The 25722-nt window shown below is 42.7% G+C and overlaps 1 protein-coding gene across 3 annotated transcripts in view; it reads left to right on the plus strand.

Moving 5' to 3' along the window:
- Positions 1 to 25722, plus strand: part of LOC114769681 (leucine-rich repeat and fibronectin type III domain-containing protein 1-like protein) — a 99716-nt gene that overhangs the window by 66106 nt on the left and 7888 nt on the right. For all 3 annotated transcript variants that reach the window (XM_028962903.1, XM_028962904.1, XM_028962905.1), the window contains exons 4-5: positions 16481 to 17121; positions 20372 to 21176. In XM_028962903.1, the coding sequence (XP_028818736.1) occupies positions 16481 to 17121; positions 20372 to 20439 (709 nt within the window). In that variant the 3' untranslated portion in view covers positions 20440 to 21176. The remainder of the gene's footprint in view (positions 1 to 16480; positions 17122 to 20371; positions 21177 to 25722) is intronic.

Here is a 25722-nt window from a genome sequence, read left to right on the forward strand (position 1 = left end):
ATTTTCAATAACTCATACAATCACAATTGGCCTGCTGATATTTTACATAAACCATTATAAATATGTAGATTTGTCTCCTATCGTGACTTGTAGTTAGACAGTAGAATTTGAGGTCTTAAATGTAAGTGCATTTTTAAAATTTTAAATGCTAATATAGGTCTTAACCTCCTAACTTGTTATGTATTTTTTGTACCAAATATTACAAATTATATATTTAGGGTTTTAAATCAGGGTATATCACACCATGTTCAGTGCTGGTGGAAATGGTGGAGTACCGAGATATCCAAACATTTTGACTATGTGAAGTTTTCCACTGATCCATTTTGTGGTACAGAATTAGAGCAAATGTTTGAAGAAATACATTGATAAAAAATGCAAATGTACTTTACCGGATGCTCCCTTGAACAGTGACCTCAAAAGGTTTTACATTAGGGCTCTCAAGCCAAAAACTTGAATTTCCTAAAAACTGTGCTGCCTCAGGGAAGCCTTTTGGTGCCATTTTGAATGCAGCAATTACCATGTGGAATTGCTATTTCTTTTTAATCAATGAGTCTCAGAATGAATCTGTGAGGACATTTCTTCGCTCAGCTTGTGCAAAGTGATTAAAATTCAGACCTCGCTTTAAACGCTAGAGCCATTCGATGGTCCTCCTGCTTAAGCAGCCCTAGTTGAAATGGACTGGAGAGTGCAGAGGAATCTCTTTGATGCTAAAAATGAACGTAAACGTCCGTCACCCAAGTGATTAATCCAAGCAAACAGCACTGAGGGGTGCAAACTGAGTGTGAGCACGGCGGATCTCCATCAGATGTGATTAGCAGATGCCAGGGGGGGGGGGGGGGGGGGGGGGGCAGGGCCTTATGTCTCATTCGTCACCAATGACGTGGGTGTTGATTAATAGCCTTCACAGGAAGGACATCTCCAAAGTTTCAGACTATCAGCTTCCGAGCTCGACACTTCAAACAAGGAGCAGGACAACAATATCTCAACAAAAGTCCATTAAGCCTTTTTAATTGTAGTCAAAAGTTGACGTATCGCATTGTTCTGTTTTTATGTGAACTTCACCTCTGAGGTCTTAGATTCCAGAGTGACTTTTGGTAGCTATCAATTGCCACTAGCCTTCCTCTCAGTTGTGTGTGCATGATTAACAAGCCACTCATGAGTGGTAGGACATGGGTACACAGTTTAGCATGTTTGCTGGCCCTTAAGCCTAAACTAATTGGATTACAGCTTTTACAAGTTGCCTGGCACTGTCAAAGAGCACACTCCCAATGGAAGGGTGTGTCCAAAGGAGGGATCAATCAAATGGATGCTCCGTGGATTAACAAAAAAAAAAAATGCAACTCTCAGGATATATGAAATATAAATAAATATTCCAAATGTTTTTTTTTTTGAGGCACTGAGCTGTGCCCGACATCCAGAGTGGCGAGGAACATCTGTTCCAGCTCGAACACTAATCCTTTTGCCTCGCATCTTGCTCAATGTTTTCATCATTCCTTCGCCTGCCCCAGATCAATTTTTAATTATGGGCGTCAACATCCACCCTTTCTTCATCCCGTGCCTTGTCCCTCCTGCTCCACCTCCCCTCCAAGTCCATAAAGGGAAGAGTGTAATTGAACTGACGGGATTCAACCACACAGATACAACGAGTGTGATTCTATGTGACAACAGGTAGTGAAACATGCATTTTTTATTGAATGTCATCTTCACAATAGCGGAAATAATTGTATGATGGCATACCCCTGCTAAGAGTAATTAAGCACTTTCCACCATGGTCATACCGGCTATAAATATACTGGCCAAAAGTTTGGACACACCTTCTCATTCAATGACCATTATCTTCATGACCATTTACGCATCAAAACTATGAACGAACACATGTGGAGTTATGTACTTAACAAAAAGTGGAGCCCTGGCCTCCACAGTCACCGGACCTGAACCCAGTCGAGATGGTTTGGGGTGAGCTGGGCTAACAAGTGCTAAACACCTCTGGGAACTCCTTCAAGACTGTTGGAGAAGCATTTCAGGTGACGACCTCTTGAAGCTCATTGAGAGAATGCCAAGAGTGTGCAAAGCAGTAATCAGAGCAAAGGGCGGCTATTTTGAAGAAAGTAGAATATAAAACATTTTTTTGTTAGTTACATAACTCCACATGTGTTCATTCATAGTTTTGATGCCTTCAGCGATAATGTAAATGGTCATGAAAATAAAGAAAACACATTGAATGAGAAGATGTGTCCAAACGTTTGGCCTGTACTGTATATATTTAATATTAGCAAGGTAAATGTCTGAAAACTGAGTTTTTTTCTGAAGGAAGCTTTCCAAGCTGGAGTGATCACCGTCAGGCAAAATAACATCATTTGCATATATGTTTGTTTTTCATGCTGAATTAAATTTCCCTGGAACACTGGATGTTTAATTTTGTATGCAAAATGTGATGCAGTGAACTGTCACGATTCGGCAAAACAAACAAATGTTTCTTTGTTGGTCTTTGCAGGACCCAGAGGATTTGAGACGTAGTTTCAGCCCGTAAAACCCCTTGTTGTATCCAAGATCTTGAGGTTTCACACATTGAAACATTAACAGTGATCGTGCGTCGCGTTATCCTCTCCCTGAATCCACTTAAACACCCCAGAGCTGGCAGCGCAATTGGGCACATCAGAAGAAGCCATGCTCCACGCCATACTTTCTCGCCGTTTATCAAATCTATTGATCCGTTGAGAGGGCGAGGAGAGATTTATGCCGTCTGTGGTCTCTGTCATTTGAACAGCGCAAAGCACTCCCCTCTACTCAGAGGAAGTCTTTATTGCTTTGCACAACTCCCCTGAGCGGGTTGAAGAAATAAGAAACATAGTCTTTCTGCACAAGGCTTATAAAACGCTGCATATATGGAATAAGCGTTGCACTGCCTTAAAGGTTAAAAAACCGTTCTTCTGTGAGAGCTGGACTCATTGATTTGTTTAGAATGGGGTGGCACGGCCATCTTTGAATTCCAGCTGTGCCTCTCTCTGTCGCGTCTGGTCAGGCGCCTCCAGGAACATAATCGACTCGTTGGCTGGCGGGCCAGAGATGGTTGAGGGTAATGTCCCCATCATAGAAAGATCAACTTCTTTCATCAATGCAGGGGCCTATGGTGTAATGTCACATGTGGAGCTGGCCTTCGAGCACCTGGATTGTGACATTATGATGACTCCATTACATTACAAATTGGTAGGATTGAGATCAATGCAGTTTTTATGCACAGGCAATCGTGGGAAAAAGAATTCCAATTTGGACATTTTCTGACAGTAACACATGCAAATAGGCTGATTTAATTTACATCTTAAAAAGCACCATGTGATGCTGCTGCAAAATTTGGGTGCAAATTTGTTGTCATGTGAACACATTAGAATGTGCACATAAAATTATCTGGATGTGTTACTTTGGATAATTTTGCAACATCACTGCCTCTATATCGTTCATATTTTTTATGTTATACTTGACACATATGGCATTTTCTAAAATGGATGTTGCAATTTATGAAAATGATTACTTTTTATGTTTCCTGAGAAAATGTTACACTTTGTACAAAGACTCAAACAATTTAAACACGCCACTTGACAACAAGAGCCCTCAAAAAAATTCAAGAGATCCGGAACAATATAATAAAGTAGGGTTTTAATTGCCAATTACTGCCCAATACTCGACCACTAGGTCATTGTGAGTGTGGAGCTGCTGCAGGTCAAGTTCCACACTCCTATCATCTTAAACCCATCAAAAGGCACAAGGTGCATCTGCCAGAAACAGCACCCTCACACAAGGCTTCCAGGCAAGAAATCCAGAGCCATCAGAAGGAATAAATATTCAGCAGGCAAAATCGGCATTGGGGAGCCTGCCTGGCCACTCCCACAGTGCGTTTGCCTTTAATCGTCACGATGCATCTTGCAAGGACTGCTTGCAGTGTCTGCAAATGAAGATATGACTCCTCACTTTGACTTCTTTCCATTGTGATTGCTTTCACACATTTTATCCGTTCCAATTAAAGGAAAACAAGATCAGATGTCCAGATGGAGTGAAAAGGCTAAGATGTTGCTTTTGGGCAGACGGGTAGACTGGACATTAACTCAGAGCCCTGCTGCGGTGGATGGATATCAATTGCGAATCTCACACTGCATAGAGCAATTAGCCTAGAGGAATAAATACAGAAATCCATTTTTTTTTATATAAATACCTTTTCATTTTAACACGGGACGGGATTCTTCTGCCGCTTAAGCCCGGAAAATCAGGTGAAGTGGCCGCGTCGGGGCTGGGATATGTTCAACCTGTTTAAATGCACGCAGACGTGATGTTTAACCAAATGTGACTGCTGCTGAGTGCACTTCACTCCTGGGCCGACTGTCAAGTGTCTGCTGTGTGGGTTAATTTGGCATCCTCGTCCGCGTTTGGTGTCCTGAGCAATAAAAAAAAACAAAAAAAACAGAAATATAGATATATGCATATAGAAGGAACCGCCTCCCGCCTGCGCTGGTGTATAATTATATATTCTGCCACTTCGCCGCTCTCCATCACGCGCTGTTCTCCAGTCAGTCAGGACTGCTCTGTTTTGACAGATGGCCCTCATCTGTATGATGCTCAGTTTTGTGTACGGTAAGTGGCTGCGAGGGAGACTTTGTGTACCCACGCCGGGTGTTTTTTGTTCACTTTGATTAATGTACGATCGCGTGCCAACTGCCAGCCGGGCGGAATGAAGTGCCCAAGCGGCTCTCGGCCCTGAAGAGTGGTGATGGGCGCGACAGCCATCGAGACCATATCAGCTCTTAAGAGTGATGGCCGAAGCTCTGACCCAGGGTGACAGCTGACAGGAGCGCGTCGTGGCGGAGGGGGTGGCCCCCCTTCGGCTCCCACCAGTGCACATCTGGTGCCTGTCGGCCTCCGGAGTCCTGGGCAGGCCTCTCCCATGTCACACCGCATTAGCTTCTGTGGTTACACTGGCTCCTAACGGCGTGGGCTGAGCCTGGGGGAACGCAGGAGATTCTGTGTCCGTCACGAGCCCGCCCGTACCAGTCCTCTCCTGCTCGTCCGTTCGCATTGATGTTTCGGAGCTAGAACGCAATTACGCTCGAATCAGGCTGCCGCTGCCAGTGTATTGCCGTCAGAGTTGGCGGCATTTCGGGTGGGGGCTTCTGTAGACTGCTGCTAAATGCTGAAGCCCCTTTTTACCTGAAGGGAAAGGGCCACAGCGAACCTTATTATTTTTCTTCTTCAGAGATTAAGGAAAGGGAGAGAAACCAAGCTTTCGCATCTGCAGAGGTGAACCAGAGTCCTATAAATAGAAGCATGCAGACGCGCTACAGCATCCACAGACATTATTACAAACAAGCATGCATGCATACGTACAGTAGCCTCACATTGTTGTATATATTTAATGATATCTTTTCTTGGGACAACACTGAAGATATGACACTCTGATTCAACCTGTACACTGACTATTTACATTGCATAACAGTCTAAAATATTATTATTTTGCAGCACTGCCTTAACTGTCGTGGGCATGGAATTCACTAGAGCTTCACAAGTTGACACTGGAATCTTCCTCCACTCCTCCATTATGACATCACTATGCTGGTGGATGTTGGAGACCTGGTGGTGGATGACCCACAGATGCTCAGTAGGGTTTTAGGTGTTGCTTGGCCAGTCCACTACCTTTACCCTCAGTTTCTTTAGCAGGGCAGTGGTCCTCTTGGGGTCGTTATCATGTTGGAATCTTGCCCTGCGCCCCAGATGAGCAAGGAGGTGATCATGCTCGTCTTCAGTATGTCACAGTACATGTTGCCATTTTGTTCAGCACTGGTGCAGCCCTAAACCCTGACATGGGGCATTTAAGGAAACAGACCCGAAATCAGAAGTTTGCTGGATTCGAATGCCGATCCGCCAAGGTGCCACTGAGCAAAGTACCGTCCCCACACACTGCTCCCCGGGCACCTGTCATGGCTGCCCACTGCTCACCAGGGGTGATGGTGGAAGCAGAGGACACATTTTGTTGTGTCACCGTGTGCTGTGCTGCAGTGTTTCACAATGACAATCACTTCACTTTCACTTCACACTCCAACCACCATGCTTGACTGTAGGGAAGTTGTTTACACATCAGACCACAGGAGATGGTTCTAGTAATCCATGTCCCTACACATTTTCACCCTGCTCCAGATTGATAAAACCTGAAGTCAACTGCAGTTTTTTTTTTTAATAGACTGAACCGTTGTCTTTTCAGATCGCTTGGGTTGGTGTGCCCGTGGTTTTAACTCCCACCATGTAGCGGGGATTTAAAATACAAAATGCAAGAAGCAGAATCAGGAATATTTGCGTCAAGCGCTTTGCAGTTTACCGGTGAAGGTTTGCCCTCTCTGAAGAGGCCTGGGGTGTTTAAAAAGTTAAGCGTTCATCAGTATGTGTGGACAGGACCAGCCGCTGAGGGAGCAGTAAAGGAGCAGAGAAAAATACATCTGGGGAACAAGAGCTGATCTGTAACCCAGTCAGGTCCAGCTGTCCCTCTGGACATTATGCGGGGTGTGGGCTATGCTCAGCAAGGCAGCAGATAAGGGCAGGTTTTGAGGAAAGAGCAAAATGAGAAAGGTTAGTGTGGGACACTATGGGATGCTTTGAAGGAATAGTTCAGCAATTTTTTTGGTGAATTGCCAACTGCATACTGCGGAAATTAAATGAGCAATTTAATTTTTTTTTTTAAATATTCATAACAATTACTACTATTGTCATCACATGTTTCCAATTTTTTTAATGAATGATAGGCTGTTTGAAACATTGTATTTTAATGCAACATACATTAAAACATAAAGCATTTTGTATGTTGTTAGAAATATGTATCTTCAATACATTCTATTCTCTTTAGGTTTGATACCTTTCAAGTGTTCTTTTCAAGTAAGTGTTCATATAAGACTGAAAAGACTTTTCAGCATAATGATGAGAAAAAAAAAAACACATGAAAAGGGTCATGGGGCTATTCACCTGCACACAACGAAATGTGTCCTGCATTTTACCATCACCCTTAGTGAGCAGAGGGCAGCCATGAAAGGCGCCCGGGGAGCAGTGTGTGGGAACGGTACCTTGTTCGAGGGGACCTCAGTAGCACCTTAATGGTTATGGATTTGAACCCGTGACCTTTTTGGTTATAAGTCCATTTCGTAAGACGTCAGGCCACCATTCCTTCTTTGACCATGTTCACACAGAAGGATTTGCAATCTCTAATCTTCAAATTTTGGCTGGTGAACAGAAATTAGATTTATTGTGTTGTCTGAAGTAAGCAGTACAGATGCGTTCTGAATGAACAAACTAAATTACATATTTTGCACACCTACCCAGTACACCTTGCACGTGTGTATTTGTATAAGGGATGGCTGTTCTAACGACAGCAGGCATTCGTGGAGATCAGGGATTTGCTGAAAATGGCTGAACTATTTCTTAAAGGACCAGCGAGTCTATTTTGGATTAAGCAGTTATTCTGATTGAGCAACCCAGGAGCCTAATGCTAACCTAAAGTTAGTTAATGGTTTCGTGCCTCTCACCGAACTGGCCCATCCAGGCCTTACGCATCCAGGTGTGTGCTGCACGCCGATACTTAGCGGCAATGCTTCCTTCGGAGTTAAACAAAAGTCTAATCAGTGTGACTAATTTCCTATTCATTAGTTCCAGATGGTTTTGTGGACAGAAGAATTACCGATATCTTTACCCTATCTGTATACACGGCAATTTAACTCTAATCCACATTGTTAGAAGGGCTGTGGCAGCTGTAGTCAGCCAGCACAGATACAGAGGACGATCGGCTTCCTAAAGCATTTAGTTTGTGACAATCTATATGGTAGTAAATCTTGTGGGATGTTCACACGATTGGTCAGATGTAGGGGAATAGCCCCAGAAGCTGTGATTGAATTTCTCTGTCTATATTGAGTTGTGGAACTGAAAAGAAAATTGCAGGAAAACTGCATCTGAGATCATTTTCTGGACATGTGATTGTGAATTCCATTTGATGTTGTTCGACAAGGTCCTAAGAAAACAATCTGATGTGTATATTTTGGGGCTTTATGAATGGTTTCGGTCATCTGTGCATACATCAGAGCAGTGTAGATCCATTTCTTTTGTGCAGGGATCATCTGGGATCGACCTGATATTTGGTTATCCCGTATGGAAAGAAAGTAAGAATGTTACACACTAGAATCATATAATATTTAGGCTGACTGTTGCGTAGACATGCAAAAATGTCTGTGGCCAGGCTGCGCATTGGCACAGTGTTTGTCAGTTTGAAACACAGCAATGGAGTTTGCATGCTGTCCCTGTATTGCCGTGGGTTTCCGCTGCATTATCCGGTTTCCGCCCACCATCCAATTGGTAATTCATTTGTAACTAAATTTGTAACTAAATAGTGTGCATGCTCAGTGGGTTCCCAGGATGGGCTCCAGCTGCCACCACCCTGCAGGCACCTTGACGGAATCCAGTCTTAATCTCACATAGAACATGTGTTGTTGATCTATAAAATATATAAAATAATATTTTGCGCCTTAATAATAATCCAACAGTGATTCAAATAAGTAAGATTATTCATTTAAAACATGGGGATACTAATTCTTAGATTAATTGTAATGAGGAAAGCATTATAATACGATGACGAAAACAAAGCAAACCAAATTGTTGTGGAGGAACGGAAGTAAACAGATGTAGGAATAAATGTAAAAATGCCCTGAACCACCATAAAAACCAACATAGCCATAAACTAAATAGGACACCTTGTGTTTTTTATGTGTATTCTGCCTTACACTTGTGCGTGTGTGTGTGTGTGTAGTGTCATCTACATGTTCTTACCCTAAAAATAGCCACGCACTGAGATCCCACAAAGAGCCAGAACACATTAGCAAGCAACCTGCCAGGAAGACGCATGGCTTATTAAGTGTGTATTTCTGCGTTTCTGGGTGCCGGGAGCGAGCGAGAGGTAGGGGGGGGGTCGATCGCCGCCTCGCCTGAGGGGCCTCTTTAAATCCAGCGTGTCGCGGCAGCGAGATGAATAGGGCTGCGCCCGGTTTTAAGGTGGCAGACTTGCGGCTGGAGGTCATAAATGAAACGAGATCGCTCTGTGTGCCCAGACATGTCTGAAGCCGCGCGCGCGAGCCGCTTTATTAACGAGAAGTCGCTTTCTTGCTTATGGCCGGATTCATGGCCGCCTTCTGAAGCGTCTGCACATGCTAAGCCTACGCGACTAGAAGAAGGGCGGCCGCAAGGATTCGCCCCCCCCTTTATTCCTACTCCCTGTCAGGTGGCCAGAAATGACTGATAGAATAATTTAACTGTATATATATAGATATATACTGTATATATATTTGCGCCCCTCATGTGCAGAATCACAGGCCTGTGCCCAAGGGCCCAGGGCACGTCAGCGCCACACTAGCCAACTTTTCGCAGCTGCTTTGGAAGCTCACCGCGCATCAATAATGCAGCCGGGCCACTGCACTCTGCAGCGGGCAACGGCAAAGTGATAAATGCACCGGGACTCGTTTCGGGTGTTCTTCTGACCCAGCCAAACCTAATTTATAGGTCCCTCCGACCCGTGCTGAGGCCCAGGCTGGCGGGGTCCAACGGTACGTTTTGCTTATTTACCGGCGGGGAGGGGCGGAGAGACGGGTGCCGGCAGCCGGGCGGAGGCTGAGAGTCGCTGAGCGAGGAGGAGGAAGAGGCCGAGGCTGGCATCTCAAGCAGCCCGGGGACGGCCCGCATACGCTGAGCTGAATGAATAATGCGGGCAGCCGCGACACCCCCTGCCCACCAGGCCTGCCAGGAGCGTGACCCTGCACCACTCCTCATCCAGCTCGCCGGAAGGATAGCGCTCGCGGCGTCTACATTAACGCGTTAAGGCAAGAGCGAATTCCGCAGAGATCTACTTTTTGAAAGACACACAGACAGATGATTACGTTATGTGTAATTGTGCGCAATTATGTGTAATTAAGTCTGAGGTTCTATACCTCAAGGGGTCTAGACATGTTCAGGGTTCTCACACTCCAGTTCAAACTGAGCACAGTCATATAGAATAAGTAAAAGCTGTCGTGGAAGAAGGCTGCGGATGTGACATTTCTTTTTTCAGTAGGAGAAATTCATTTTCTGTGAATTATATTTTAATAAACTAGTAAACCGTAGTTATGTTCATGGTTAGGTTTTTTTTTTAACAATCAGAGAGCTAATTAGAAATCAATGAAGGAAACTATTATTTTACAAGAACCACAGTTGCATCTGTAAAAAATCCTTTTTTATTCCAAAGTGGAGGAAAACAACCCCGCCCCCACTGGAATGTGGATTATTAACTCATTTTACAAATATGTCGTGAATATGTATATATACATAATATAGTAAATGATAAACTCCTAGGAGGAGTCAGGGAAAAATGACAACTGCTTGGGTTGTGGGACCAGAATACATTTTGTGCAATACCCACAAACCCCCTGGTGAAATATAAGCCCTGCAATCCAGTCTCGTCACCAAAAACAGAGCCTGCAGATTTAGAACTGGGATTACGCCCGGAGATCTTGTCCTAATCTATTACGAAACTGTCCGAGGTGCTTAAACGCAGCCCTTGATGCCATGTTTGCCTCTGACTCCACCCCTTGCGGTCAAAAGTGGTTCACGGTGATACTGCGGTCACGTCTCGTTTCGTTGATTGACAGGAGTTGGGACTGATGTCATCCAATGCAATCACTGCAGCGCATTGCATTTTGCGAGACACACAGCGAAAAAATGTCCACACGCGCCTCGTCAAAGAGTGACATTTAACCTGACTCTGTTTCTCTTCTTTTGCCAAGTCTTCCTCTCAGAATTCCCCGGCAACATTATCATTTTGATCATTTTCCGTCTCGTTTCTCTCATCTTTTAGCACAAGTCAAGCCGCGTGGGACACTGCTGAAAATTTCAAGTTGGTGCCCGGCTGGCACGAACGAGCCTGAATCATACGACACGTGCAGAGTCGAGTAGCCGTCCCCGTCTCCGGCCGCGCGCTCACTGCCAGTAAAGCCTCTTAGGAGGGTGGCACCAGAAGCGACGAATCTGAAGATCCTCGTTGGCAGCCTCGTCCGGTACGCGGGGAGGCTAGGCTGTGATAAGTAAGCCGGCGGATGGGGCGCCCCACCCTGGACGACGACGTCGGGGACGCTGCGGCCTCGCATGCCGCCGGTTTTTTAGGTCAGAGTCTTGCCGCTGATTGTCCAGGAAATCGTCCGGCCCCTTCTACATGAAGGATTATACATTAGTCATGCCCCTGGATCAGGGAATAAAAGACCACAGCGTACCCAGGGGACGCACATGTACAGAATCTGTACATGTGTCTGCGTGGGAGTAAAATTTCAACACAGAATGCATAGATTGGCTGCCGAAGAAATGTAATTTGCAGTTGAAAGTTTGATTTTGGGACATGTTTTCTTTACAACCTTTATTTGGAAAATAAAAGACCAGAAGTTCATCCCAGCAGCAGCCTATCTTATCTCATCCCAACTTTTGCGTCATTTCCCTTTTTCGTGCTCTTTATTTTTCCAACAGGGTCATCTCCATAGCACACCGGTTGCATGTTCGTATTGATCCTCTCCCCTGGACATGAAGATGTTCCTGCTTTTTTTCCCAATAAACAAGCATCTTTAGTCTGTGGTTGGTGTCCCTCATGGTTATATGAGCTGTGTGGATGCTTTTACGAGCATAGTGGATGGGGCAGGTTTGCTAGTCAAGTGAGGTACATGAATAAATACATGAATGCATATTAATTAAATAGATCACATGCACACACGCACACACAAAAAATGCATAATCTGCAATCTTCTCTCCTCCCGCTTCTGTCTTCCGTCTCCCTAATTTCTAAGAATAAAATGTATTTATGTTGCCATCAGGAGAAATCATGTGATCTGTGTTATGTTCATTTCAGGACCAGTCAGATTACTTATTATTAGCGAACAAGAACAAAACAGTTCTGAAATTACCACCAAGTTTTGTTAGTAGCCTGCTTAAGTTTAGGTGCCTTTTTTTCCCAACCCGTGTCTGTTAACTAGCCAGAATTAGAGAGGACGGCATTCAATTAAAATGAACACTGTTTTCATTTCATCAGATACTTCATTTGCAGGATTCAATAAATCAGGTTTAAATGTAGAAAACAAACAAACTGGCACTTTCAATTTGCCGCTCTGCATCTCTCTCCAAGAGAATAATTTGCTTCTCTATGCACAATGACTCTCGTGCTCAATTACTGATAATTTGATTTAACGCGCACGTCACAAGACGAGTTCTGTCCCTTTCTAGCTGGCACGTTCTCTGGGAGATGCTTTTTTTTTTTTTTTTAAGGCTTTGAAACAAAATCAAAGTGCCTGATTTCTGATAGACCAGACAACTTCAGCTGCCAGAATTTTGATAGCTTGTGTAATAGCATGCGCAAAGCAAACAAAAGAAGAAGAAAAAAAGGTTCACGCGCAGATCAAGGGATCCTTTGTTGGATCCGCATCGCTGTAATATATCAAGGTTCTCCTGCAGTGGTGGGAAAGTGGGAGGGGGCCGCACCGGTAAAGTGGAATGAGCAGGACAGAGAGACGCAAATGAGCGCGCTTCAAAAGTGCCTTTAAAGTGAAGAGACTGAAAGGTGTAACCCACTCTCTCTTCCACGAGCCTTAATGGGGTCCGACCTCAAGACACCGGTGACTGTCAGCTGCGTTATTTCCCCGTCCTTTGACCACATTGAGTCCTTATTAAGGGAAAAAAAATGTGTGTGGTTCAATCTGAACCTCAAATGACCTTTTGAGGTATAGTATTTTTTTTTTTTTTTTTTTTTCTGGAGCAATAGCGCAAGATTTAGTAGTGCTGTGGGCCTGATATCCATATCACCGAGCTATAAGATCTCATGTCTTTTCACTGTGTGACAAAAAATCATGTAAAATATCCGTGCATAATTTATTCATGTGTATTCCTATATTTAAAGAAATACCTAACAGAGCTTTCAAATCATGTATCATTATGCCTTGCATGTGGCATAACAATTACAACATATAACATGAATAATATAATACGTTGCCTGCATTTTAATCATCATGGGTTGTACTCTTGTATTCTTGAACCAATGTAGCCACCCATATGGTAATTAATTGTCAGTGGGGTCCCATTATAGTATAGTATAGTATATTATAATATAGTATCATTAGCGAAGGGGCAGCGGTGGCCTAGCAGTTTGGGGCAGTGGTTAAGGAAGCGGCCTCGTAATCAGAAAGTTGCCGGTTCGAATCCCGATCTGCCAAGGTGCCACTGAGGTGCCACTGAGCAAAGCACCGTCCCCACACACTGCTCCCCGGGCACCTGTCATGGCTGCCCACTGCTCACTCAGGGTGATGGTTAAAAGCAGAGGACACATTTTGTTGTGTTACTGTGTGTTGTGCTGCAGTGTTTCACAATGACAATCGCTTCACTTTAACTTTTACAATTGCTTTTATAACTTAAATGTTCTACCAGATGATCAGTTGCTTCTATATATTGTTAATGGCACAAGCACTGCTGTATTATTAACATTAGATGGTCATTTTTAATATGAATTTTCTTTCTCACAGTGCGATGATCGTCATGGGAAACTAGGCTTGTAAGTGAGAAGGCCATGCTCGATTTTTTTGCTCCATGGAGCGCATGCAAATTAATTATTGAAATGTGAATATCTCATCCAGATTAACACATTACTACATGGAAAAGGGGCAGCGGTTAAGGAAGCGGCCCAATAATGGTGTGGTAGTAGCTTAGTGGGTAACACACTCGCCTATGAACCAGAAGTAATCCCACTTACTACCATTGTGTCCCTGAGCAAGACACTTAACCCTAAATTGCTCCAGGGGGGGACTGTCCCTGTAACTACTGATTGTAAGTCACTCTGGATAAGGGCATATGGTAAATGCTGTAAATGTACAAATGAAAAGGCCATACAAGCCTTTTTACAAGACTGCTTGTAAGGCCTTCCTTGCTTTAAAAAAAAAAAGAATTGGGGGACAGGAGGGCAACTCATTCCTGTGATCCTGTGTCCCAAACCCAGATTCGAGCTTCCTAGAAAAAAAGTGCTTACAAAAAGGGAAGTAAACACTTCCATGAAAATGTAATTCCCTCTGTAATCCTCTTCAAGATAATATTTTCCATACCTCCTCACGCTTCTCTGTCTTTCATTATACATCAAAGCAGGAAATTGTTCAATACTGATATTATTACTGATGGTTTTTACACATAGGAACACAGTGCATTAGTTTTTACTAATCCCTCTTTATGCTTCAGGATTTGTTCAAATGACTTCCGGAACAGAGAACTAAACTGTAGCAGTATTTCTAGGTAACAAAAGGAACAGACATTTCTATCTGCCTCTAAGGTATGTTTGTCTCTAGAACTTTGTGGGGCAAAAAGAGAGAAAAGGATTGTTTATTTAACCAAATTTTGATCAGACGCAGAAGTATACTTTCACAGCTCTCGATATCTGTCTGCACAGCCTCCCTCCCTTCGTCAGCCAAGTCCAGATCTCCGGCAGCAGGGCCATGTGTCCCCCCTCTCAGTAATGACTGATGTATGATAACATTCAGCGTGGTATTAATATCGCATGCATCCAGCTAATTGCTCTTAAGTGTCATCTGCGATGATTCATTTGTGCCGTTTTGTTAATGCGACACCCGCATTATGTAAACATGTGATTAACACCGTGCGCCGTTTTACTTCTCATCAGACATTTCATTTCGTACATAGACGTCCACAACAGTTGAAAATGATGAATATCATTATGAATATTATATGTTCAGCCATTGAGGGATTATTATTGCTTAACATGAGCTAAATGGACTGATGCGTTCGTCCCTCTTCAGCCTAAAGGATTCGGTACTAATGAGCAATCCACATATCACAGGCTTGGCAGTATCCTCTTCTATTTATGGCTCCGCAAACACTCAGCTGTGTCTGCTGTACATGTGGGCGTGGCAGCATCCATGTCTTTCTGCCTGTCCTAATTGCATGTTTGTTGCATTTCATTAGTCATTTGATTACCATCCTTCATGTTTTTGCTAATGGAGCATTCCATCCAGAATCAATAACTTAATGGCTCATTCTTTACTGTGAGCAGAGTGAAAGTGAGCAGAGTGAAAATTAAGCAATTACGGTCAATATAACATTCATTGCAAAAAACTGTGTAATGTTCGAGAGCAGCTGTGAATCACATGTAAAGCACATGATATGACAACACCTGAAATGAAATTATGAGTATTTTTCATGCAGTGCTGCACGCTAAGCACGGGACTTGTTTGATGCTAATTTAGCATCAAATGGATTGACATAAATAAACAAATGCAACAAGAAAGAAATATCATCTTTAATGATGTATGTCCATGTCATGTGACAGAAAGTTGCATGCATGAGAGCTGTCAATCAGACTCCTCCCATTTTAAACTCAGTTTGTAACAGCATCACTACAGATTGTGTAGAAACAAATATAGAAACAAATACGTCACAAAGATGATTTTTTTTTTTTTACCTTGGACATGAGATTTCATTTTGAGGTAAAATATGTGAAAATATGGAACACACCATGAAAGATTTGTCAGACAGTGCAAGGAGGGGTTTTAAAATGTGCCTTTGAAATACTAGTTGAAATACTCAAAATATTTCTATGTTGCAACCATTAATAAATCTAAGACATCAAGACAATGCTCAGTTGTAAAATTGTTCCTCTTGACAGACTGCAAAAAATGATCTTGGAAAGGGTGCAGATTTGTCTCAGAAATCCCTGCAATGTGATACAATCACACTAAATATTTGCCCAATCATGTCCAATCAGTCCTGAGAGCAGAGAGCAGCAATTCACCGATATTCACATCTCTCCATATCTCTGACACCCGCGGCGTTCAGATGAAGTGCTCAACCTGAATGGATGACGTCGTGCCTTCTTTTCCAAAAAAAAAGTTTATGGGCAGCGGAAATAATAATTGCTGTGGGGTCAGGGCTACGAAGTCTGTTCTGACAACAGCTCCAGTGTCCCCCGCAAACACAGACAACGGCCATACACTTTCATTTGACCGATGCTACGTTTATTCAGCGCCGTAAATTTCAGGTAAAAAATCAATTTAATGTTTCTCCAGAATCGATCCCGACGCTGGTCAGGTTGATGGATATTCAGGTTAACTCCCTGGTTCCTTGCCAGGAGAAATCACTCACGGTTTCTGTAGCCATATAGGTCCAATATAGCGCCACAGGCAGTGCTGGCCTCATACAGTTTGTTAGCATGTTAGATGATTGCTTAAGGTCAACAATGATGCACAGGTCATTACGAAGCAGACGTGGAGCTTAATCAGTTGCGGTCCTAGCTAATTAGGAGATGTTCATTTGTCCTGAGAAGCTAAAGCAGCACCGGTTTCTACTACTGCTGTAATTGACAGTTTTTATGCCTTCTGATTTTACACTGCACCTCTTCTTGTTTTGCCAGAATGATCCCATCAACCAGTCAGGACTTCCTGGTGAGGGACCTGGTGTCAGGAAGGGAGTATGAGCTCTGCGTGCTCGCTGTGTACGACGATGGCATCACCTCGCTGACGGCGACGCAACAAGTGGGCTGCATTCAGTTTGTCACTGAGACAGAGTACAGCCAGTGCCCTTCATTGCACAGCCAGTTTTTGGGTGGCACGATGATCATTATCATCGGTGGCATCATCGTGGCCTCCGTCCTGGTCTTCATCATCATCCTCATGATCCGCTACAAGGTCTACAGCCACCACGGAGCTGAGTCCGGCAAGCCTGCCACCATGGCTAACGTTAGGTCTCAGACTAACGGAGGCCAGCCAATGGGGCAGGTCCCTCGCTCGGGCTCCAAAGTTACAGAAGGTCAGGAGGACCAAGGACTGGGCTTCCCCACAGTGATGAGCAGCAGTGCTGCGGTTGCTCCCACCAGCAGCCTCAAGGAGGCCATGGCGCTAGTGGTGGACTGTGAGAAGGCCATGCACGGGTCAGAGGGGGCAGCAGAGAACACGTTGTCCCCAACACAGAGGCGCCTCTCCAGGACTTGTATAGAGCTCAAGAGGCAGCCATCACTGTCCACCAAAGAAGCCACAAGTACAGATCCTTCAGGAAGTAAGTAGCATTATTTCCAATATGACATTGGGGTACAGGGACATTTACGACATTTATCCAGAGCAACTTTCAATCAGTAGTTACAGGAGACGCTTGGGGTTAAGTGTCTTGCTCAGGTACACAATAGTAGTAAGTGGGGTGTGAACCTGCGACTGATTCATCAGTGAGTGTTACACAATAGGCTACTACCACAGGGTAATGTGAAACTTGAGATGTTGGAGCAACTAATGACAACAAAGACAACTCTGGACACAAAGAAAAACTCCCCAGAAAAACTCCCCCTCTTCAGAGAGGGACCCACTTCCAGGGTAGCAAAAGCTGCAATGTTCCTGTTAACAATGGGTTAACAAGCGTCAAATAGTCAGTATAGTCAGTCCATTATCAGTTGTCTTAATTCGCTATGAGAATGAGACATGAAGTCTACTGTGACATCGCGACCATTTCTTACATCTTATATGAGGTATTTTTAAAATATTTTAAATTTGTTGTGAGGATACATTATGTTGAGAGGGTCCATAAATATATGAAAGTGAAGTGATTGTCATTGTGAAACACTGTAGCACGGCACGCAGTGACACAACAAAATGTGTCCTCTGCTTTTAACCATCACCCTTGGTGAGCAGTGGGCAGCCATGACAGGGGAGCAGTGTGTGGGGAGGGGATTTGAACCGGCAACCTTCCGATTACAGGTCTGCTTCCTTACCCGTGACCATTGTGAGTTTTTGTTTCTTATGTATAACTTTTCCCTTAGAGGTCCTTGGCCTATTAATGTTTTAGAACCACTTTACTATGAACCTGTACCCTAAAAATGTTTTTAGAATAACATATTTTAATAGTTTTATAGAAAAAAAGACAGTGTAAATAGAATGCAATAGTACACACAATCTGTTTACTCCACTCCGCCATGTTGGATGTTGACTGAAACTAGACATGTGACTCTTTGCATTGATACCATGTATAGCAACATCTGGGCCAAACTTCATATTTTGTCGTTGCTGCTAATATTTGTTTATTTCTCCCACAAAATCTCAAAACAGTTATCATTGATTCATCATAACTTCCCAACCCCAAACCTCTCAACAACATTTCTGACAAAATCACCATTTTCTTTTTTCTTACTTTTCTCATCTTCTTTAATAATGCATTGTATCTTGCTAAATGACTGTAAAACCCTCTTATTAGGTTCAATTTAATCTGTGAGTTAGAAACTACCCCTTTTATTGTCCATAAAAAAAATAAAAGATATGAGGATTCACTGGAATATATTTGTAACCTCCAGCCCACGGCTAATGTTCATGTATTAAGGTGCCTGATGCCAGTGCTAAAAAGTTCAGTGCTAAATGTAGGCACCTGAAATAAAGGCCATTTTACCCGACTCAATTGACCACATCCAAGTATGTCCTGAAGAGCTATTTCAGCATAAGGAACTTAGATAAATTGCTCCAATCAAGTAATTGCAGTTTCTGGGCCAATAGGCCTTGAAATCTGAAGGCCTCCTGTAAATAAGTAAATCGATAAAACCCATTAATTCAGGGTCAGGTGATGCCAACAGAAGAGCTTCTGTCTGCTCCCCGTTGATGACATTGGCTGTGCACGTCAGGCAAATGGATTTGAGGGGAAATTAAAGGCGATGATAAAGCAAATTGACCAGCTTAGCATTTGGTTTAAATGAATAATTGGTCAAGAGACATGGTTCAAGTGGTGCCCTTGTAAAAAAAAAAGTGGCTTATTGCCTTCACCACAATTTTCCATGATGTGCCCTGTTATACTAAAGCATTTCCTACGATATTGAAAAATTATCCTAATATTTACGTTAAAAGTTGAGCGCAAAAGTCTATGCCAATACTCATGTTATTCTGATGATTAATGGATGAAATTATTAATTGTTGTAATTTTTGGGCCATTTAGAAATGGCCTTTGTTTTCCATTAAACAAAAAGGTTAGAATTTAAGAATAATGAATGAAGAAGAATGAAAAAAAGGTTTGAAATATTTATATAGTTTAACAACTGATACTAGATACTGTGATTTTGTGACTAATGTGATTTTGGCCAGTTTTATTACTTTTACAAATCAGTGTATCAGTATTGATTATTTTGGTACAATGTCAAGGGGCTGTATCTTTGGCAGTCAGTGAGTTGGGGCATTGGAACCAGGAAGAATGTTGGAGCATATAAATCAGAGCAAATTTGACAAGGGCCAAATTGCGATGCCATACAACTGGGTCAGAGCATCTCCAGAACAGCAGGCCTTATGGTGTGTTAGCTGTATGCAGCGGTTAGTAGATTCTAAAAGTGGGCCAGGGAAGGACAATCAGTGACAGGGTCATGGATGCCCAAGGCTCATTAATGTGCACAGGGAGCAAAGGCTAGACTGTCTGATCTTCTCACAGAAGAGTTACGGTATTGATGAATAACATTGTCTCTTAAATCATGTGGATGGCCAGCTGTGTGTGTGTGTGTGTGTGTGTGTGTGTGTGTGTGTGTGTGTGTGTCTTTTTTCTTACCTGGGAAAGAAGACGATGAAGTTCTTCACATGATCTGAATGCTGTTTTGATTAAAATCCAAGAATTAGAAGTATGAAATAAATTAAGGTAGTAACCTTACCTCCACTTTCACCACAATGTTGGGACTTACTGTACAGTACAGGCAAAACGTTTGGACACACCTTCTCATTCGATGTGTTTTCCTTATTTTCATGACCATTTACGTTGGTAGATTCTCGAACTGAAGGCATCAAAACTATGAATGAACACATGTGGAAAACACAAGGTGTGTCCAAACATTTGGCCTGTACTGTATCTTGGTGCTAAATACCACAGTAAACAGTTTCAGTAAACTGTTTTGTGGCACAAGGGTACCTAAACCATGTTAATAATGTTGTGGCTAATACGTGTTTACAGTCTGTATTGTATGTGATGTATACAGTGTGTTTGGGCATGTATTGCAGGGTTGTGCTTTTTAAAGGGTAAACTTCGAGGTAATGCTTTATAGTCTCATCGCTGACATTTTGGCTCTATGTACCCAGCACATTCATTCAGTGGAAGCAGCAATCTGATTAATTTGTTGTTGTTTCTTTGCCACAAGGTTGTGCATCAACGTCCCACGTCCCGCGGTGATGCTAGCTCATTGACCCCCAGACCTTTTTGAGAGGCATGTCCCTGAGTCGCAATGAGCGACGAGATGGCTTAGCTCGTCCTGTCACTTAGGCAGCTACACTAATCCCTCACGTCTATCTCTGTCCTCCCACAGGCACAGTGGCGCCTCAGGTCACCGACGAGAAGAAGGTTCATCGGGACTGGAGCGACTTTAAAATTTGATGACTCCTTCTGCTGCCTTGGCAAGAGGCAGCCATCATGCCCCAAAGAGTAATGGCACCCTTCGCGTTCCATCACTCTCCAGTCATCCGCTTTGTAGGGGGGGAAAAAAAAGAAGAATAAAAAAAGCAGTTTTGTGATGAATAGAAGAGATAGTGGAGTACAGTCACAGTGACTGCCACTTATTCGAAACATTTTACACACTGCTGAGCTCGGTGACTGCCAAGTCCTTGCAAGTCCTGTCCTGTGCATATGGCAGCCTACTCTGATCTAATTGCATTGCCCACTCACTCAGATGTCATTTTCTACATCAACTGTGTGGGATTATCTAAGACCACAGCAAATAGCCTATCATCAGTATTAAGAGATTTAAAACATATAAAAAAAAAACAAAAAAAAAAAAACATTTTAAGTTCACTGGAAGTGAAGCAGTGGAGTTGGGATTGGACCTTTTTTAGTTCTTTTTGTCTTCTCCAAAACATTTCTGGACATTTCTCCTTCAAAGGATTGATTTTTGGCACTCTGTCTGTGGACTCCCCCGCCGATTCCATCGGGACTTATCTGAGGACTCACTTCACAAATCAGTGGGAGAAGGGGATGTCCATGTGTCCTTCATCACTTACTTTTGAGGATAAAATTAAGTTGCCTTTCCGTCCCTCTTGGCCAAGAATACGTTCCTGCAGGCAGATGCGCCGCACCACCTGGATGATGGTGAACCAACAGTGGGAATCTCTTGGCAGGTAAGTGGTTGAAGGAGTGCTAAGGAGTGGAATCCACTGAGGTCAGTTTTCTGTTATTAATAAAAAAAAATTCAAAAGCTGATATGATGTCAAATATGGAGAAATATGAAGAAAGCAGCCTGTAACATAGCCAATCCTTTAGAACAATTTAATCCGTTAATGAGATTTTCGTTCATGGTTTATATAGCCAAGCCATCATTTCATGCATGCAGCCTGTAGTTTTGGCACATTCTACTTTGGGTAGTAAAAAATAGCTAAATTACCTCTGCTTATCTATTATTTGGTGGCTGTCCAGATAGTTGTTAAAATGACTCTTAGCCAAAGTCCTATTTACGCTGCCAACTTCAGCCTGCATTGCTGAATCACTGTAGAGTACAGTGTCCTTGAAAAGCTCAGTTCCTATAATGAACAAAGAATCTGTTCAAATGGAAAAGTGATATAGTGAAATTGGTTTTACTTTGACAAGGAAAAAAAAAACATTCTCCACAAACAATTCAGTTTATTTCTGACTAGATATCACTGCCTTACAGTGAATGCACAGGCTACATGGCTTATAGACCCATAAAAAGAACCACTGATATTCATGTTTTAATTCTGGTTTCTTCAATCCAAATCAGTTTGACTAATAGGTTAGGATAAATCACTAGTTCGCAGGTCTTGAAGCCTTAGAGCTGAAGAAGCCTTGTTGAAATGTGTTCAAGGTGGCACGTTTGTCAGGAAACAAACTTCCAGACAGCTGCTCCCTAACTGACACATGCACATACAGTTACGTAATAACAATGAATAAGAGGAGGCACATTGCAAATTCATTAAACAACTCCCCTCGTAAATATGGTTGCAATGTTTAGTCCAATGTATGGACTAAACAGTCCAATGAAAGGATCCCATATTCTATAAAAGGATCTGACTCTGTCCTGCCGTACACACGTTAGATTTCTGGAGGGGGGGTTATCAGATATCCAGTTCAGCAGGATGTGTTTTCTAGCACAGAAGGTTAACGTGAGGTACAACTCTTTGGTGTATGTATCGGTAAGAGACCAGTGAGAAATCCCAAGCAGCATACATTGTGGTTCACACTTCAATTTCATAGAAAAGATTTCATAGATTTCATACCAGACCACAAGCAGTGAGTGAGACTGCCGATCTTTTGCATTAAAGGTAGTGTCATGCTTTTGTACAACTACATGAATGTAGCAATCACAGATAATAAAAAAAAAACTTTTTTCCTAAACCATTTATTTATTTATAAAGCTGAAAAGTGGCATAAAATATGCCATTGAAAAGTATTTACTGTTATGGTCACCAACATATTCCATCACTTCAGTTAAAATAAAAAGTAGCCTTGCACAAGGAAAAAACAGCATTTTCAATGACCCTCTTCCTGAGTACCAAAAAAGGTACAAAAAAAAATAAAGAACTTACTTCCAGAGGTTTCTTTAGGTTGGATGTGGAGTCTTTTGACGTTGAGAGCAGCTTGGTTGCTGGCAAACAGAGTTTGTATTGCATGGTCAGATTTCGCCCATCCCTTTTGTTCTTTAAATGTGAAGTGGTTTCAGACTAAGAAATGCATTATTGCTTGGCCACTGCTGGCTCTGTTGTGCTGGCTCCGGGTCCACCAACGTTAACAGGACACTTACATTAGAGCCGCTTATTACGTGTTTTGTTTGGGTTTCCGGTGTTCTGACGATTTATGTTGCTTTGTCGGTGCTACCATATAGGGTTCCATTTAAATTTGTGCATTTCCGATAATGGTCTAAATCACAAAATGGCACCAATACTCAGTCCATATGTACTGCAAGAGTATAACGATCATGGTGTAATAGTGAATTAAATCATATTTATTTACAATTTCAGGGGTAGCATAGATTTATGGGCGCTGAAACGGAGCGCAAACTTGAGGGACTGCACATGCGCAGATCTGCTAGGTAGCACAACTCGATAGGCAGCATTTCCGACAGAACACCTGTGTTATGCGTGGTCCGCACAGCATAGAATTACCAAAATTAGACAGGGGATAGCCTAATATATGAAACAGTAACTGTATTCCGATTATCACTCATTTAAACGGTAACTGTAACGAAATACAGTTACTCATATTTTGTATTCTAAATACAACACTGACTACAGAGTTCACACAAAAGGTCAAGTTCACGAAAATGCCGCCGCTGCCAACGGGCAGCTGCATGGCGCCTTTAAACTCCTGCCTTGATTGGCTGCTGCTTGAGATGCACCCGGGCCCAATCCTGACAGAGGGGAACAATCAGCATTAAACGTAAGACTCTGAGAGGGGTATATGTGGACTCTATGTAAAATCTTTAGCTGGATTGCTCTAACTTTGTTACAGATATTTAAAGTTCTAGCATTATTCCATGCCTGCTCCCAGTTGTCATCAGAGTTAAGTTCCCTTCACCAAACTCCTTTCAGATGCAAAGCACTTGCAGTGCTTTACTCCTTAAGGAGGCTGTAGAAGAAACTTATTGAACATCCCGCTAGCAACCTAAAAATATGCTGCTCTACTGCTGAACTACTTTGGTCAGAGAGAATTTTGTTGTCTCTTTTAACAAAATCCCTTACTTGCAGATACCGGAAAAACTCTCCTTTTGAAACCTTATATTGTTCAGTTAATAGAGTAAATGACATAAAAGTAAATCCATCCATCAATTCACCCAACCTGGAAAGCCCTTTTCTGGTCCAGTCCCTAAAACTGGGATCAGTCATGCCTGGCAGGAAGGCTGGGTTTTCACTTATCGGTGTGTAAATGGAAGAGGGTTGATGTTTACCCTGTAACCTTCTGATAATCTGCAATGACTGTACAGTGCACACGGTAATGGGGTGAGGACACACATTCCTTAGGGACTTGAGCTTTCTAACGAACGGGGTATCTTTTTGAGATTAGGTTCCGATTCATGGTTCTACACTTGTAGTTCAACATCGACATTTCCAGCCACATCAGCTATAAAAAGGCAACTGTTTTCATAAGTTTTTAATTAAATTCTACTTAGAATTTAATTTACTTTAGAACACTTACAAAAATAGTGGTGTTAGAGAAAGTCATGCTGACATTGAAAGTGAATCATGATTTTTTTTTTTATTTATTGTGCCGATAAAAGTAGATTCATTATATTGCAAGTATCCAGAGTGACCTTCGTTAGGCTGGCGCCCCGCCCTGTGTCCAGATTTCAGATCGGGATTCAGCAGTCATGAATAGTATGTGAGGGAAGGAATGTAAAGGTGCATTTTGATCTGAAATAACTCACGAGGCAACGTCTCTCGGTGCCTCTTCTGCTATTTATAGCTCCAGAAAAAGGCATAATTCCGAATGCCCAGACAAGACTATTTAAATTACGAGCTCGGTACAGAGTATGGTGGAGTGAACCAATAAGCTGGAGTGAGGGTATCTGCAGCTGAACCAGAAGAACAGAGTGGTGTACGTTTGACAGAGATGTTGAGGCCTGCGACAGGAGTTCTATTTGACAAAGTGTCGAAGAAACATCCCGGTGATGGATGTGTGGTGGAGCCTGACGTTTCGGTGTGCTCTTCCCTTTTGGATGTGTGAAATGAGGGGATGGAGCTCATGTCCCCTTAATTGACATGTTTGACATACTGGGTCATGTCAGTGATGAAATTTCTATTTTAGTAAAAGCCATGTCACTGAGATGATGCAAAGACGACATGAATAATTGATAAAGTGCTGATGTTTCTTCATGATTGGTGACACAATATTCATAAACAGGGTGGTGTGGTGTCCAACAAGTAGGTTGATGCAACAGGAAATACTGCATCCTCTGGGAGTTTTACAGTAAAAGCTTTCATATGCATCCAGCTTTGCTAGTTGCTAGTCTAGTTTTTTTTTGGAGAATAACAAGCAAAATAAAGAGGGACACTGACTGAACAGACAGTGACGAAGTCACTTCACAGTGACAGCCATGGATTAGAACCTACGATCGATGGTAACCCCCTTTCTTTTTTTTTTGCAAGAAGAATGAAGCGTTTGCATTGATGCTGAATATAAAGACGGAGTAATAATGAACAATCCAACGATTTGTGTCTTGTCCAGGTATTGATCCCCAACACTTCTCTGTCACAGGTGACTTTGAATGAAGACACTAGTTTGTGATCTGGACAAAGCACAGCGAGGGAGGACTTCAAGATGGATTGTGTTTATTTCTTTTCAGTTTCAGCACCCCACAAACAGCATCGTTCATGTTTAACTGTCACAGCAACCGGGTCCTGCAGTACCTCAATCTTAATCTGATTGGACCATAGAGAAAGGTCTTCCGTTATAGACGTCTTTAACGGCGTAGCTGGGAAAGTGATGCGTATATTTTTTTAAATATGCTCTAACTGTGTTGTGAGAGAGCGAGGACCAAATCAGCGTACATTTATTAAGGCCGTACACCAGCACTAATTAACCTTTCGCTAAAAAACAGCTCAGATAACAGCTACGCTGAATGCCGGACAACAATTTCTGTGCCGTTTGATAAGAACAGGATTTGTGAAAAGGTCGTTGGAGGCATTTGTTTTGCTAATGCGGCTTTGTGTGACT

This window comes from Denticeps clupeoides, chromosome 19, assembly GCF_900700375.1.
Source record: "Denticeps clupeoides chromosome 19, fDenClu1.1, whole genome shotgun sequence".
Taxonomy (NCBI): domain Eukaryota; kingdom Metazoa; phylum Chordata; class Actinopteri; order Clupeiformes; family Denticipitidae; genus Denticeps; species Denticeps clupeoides.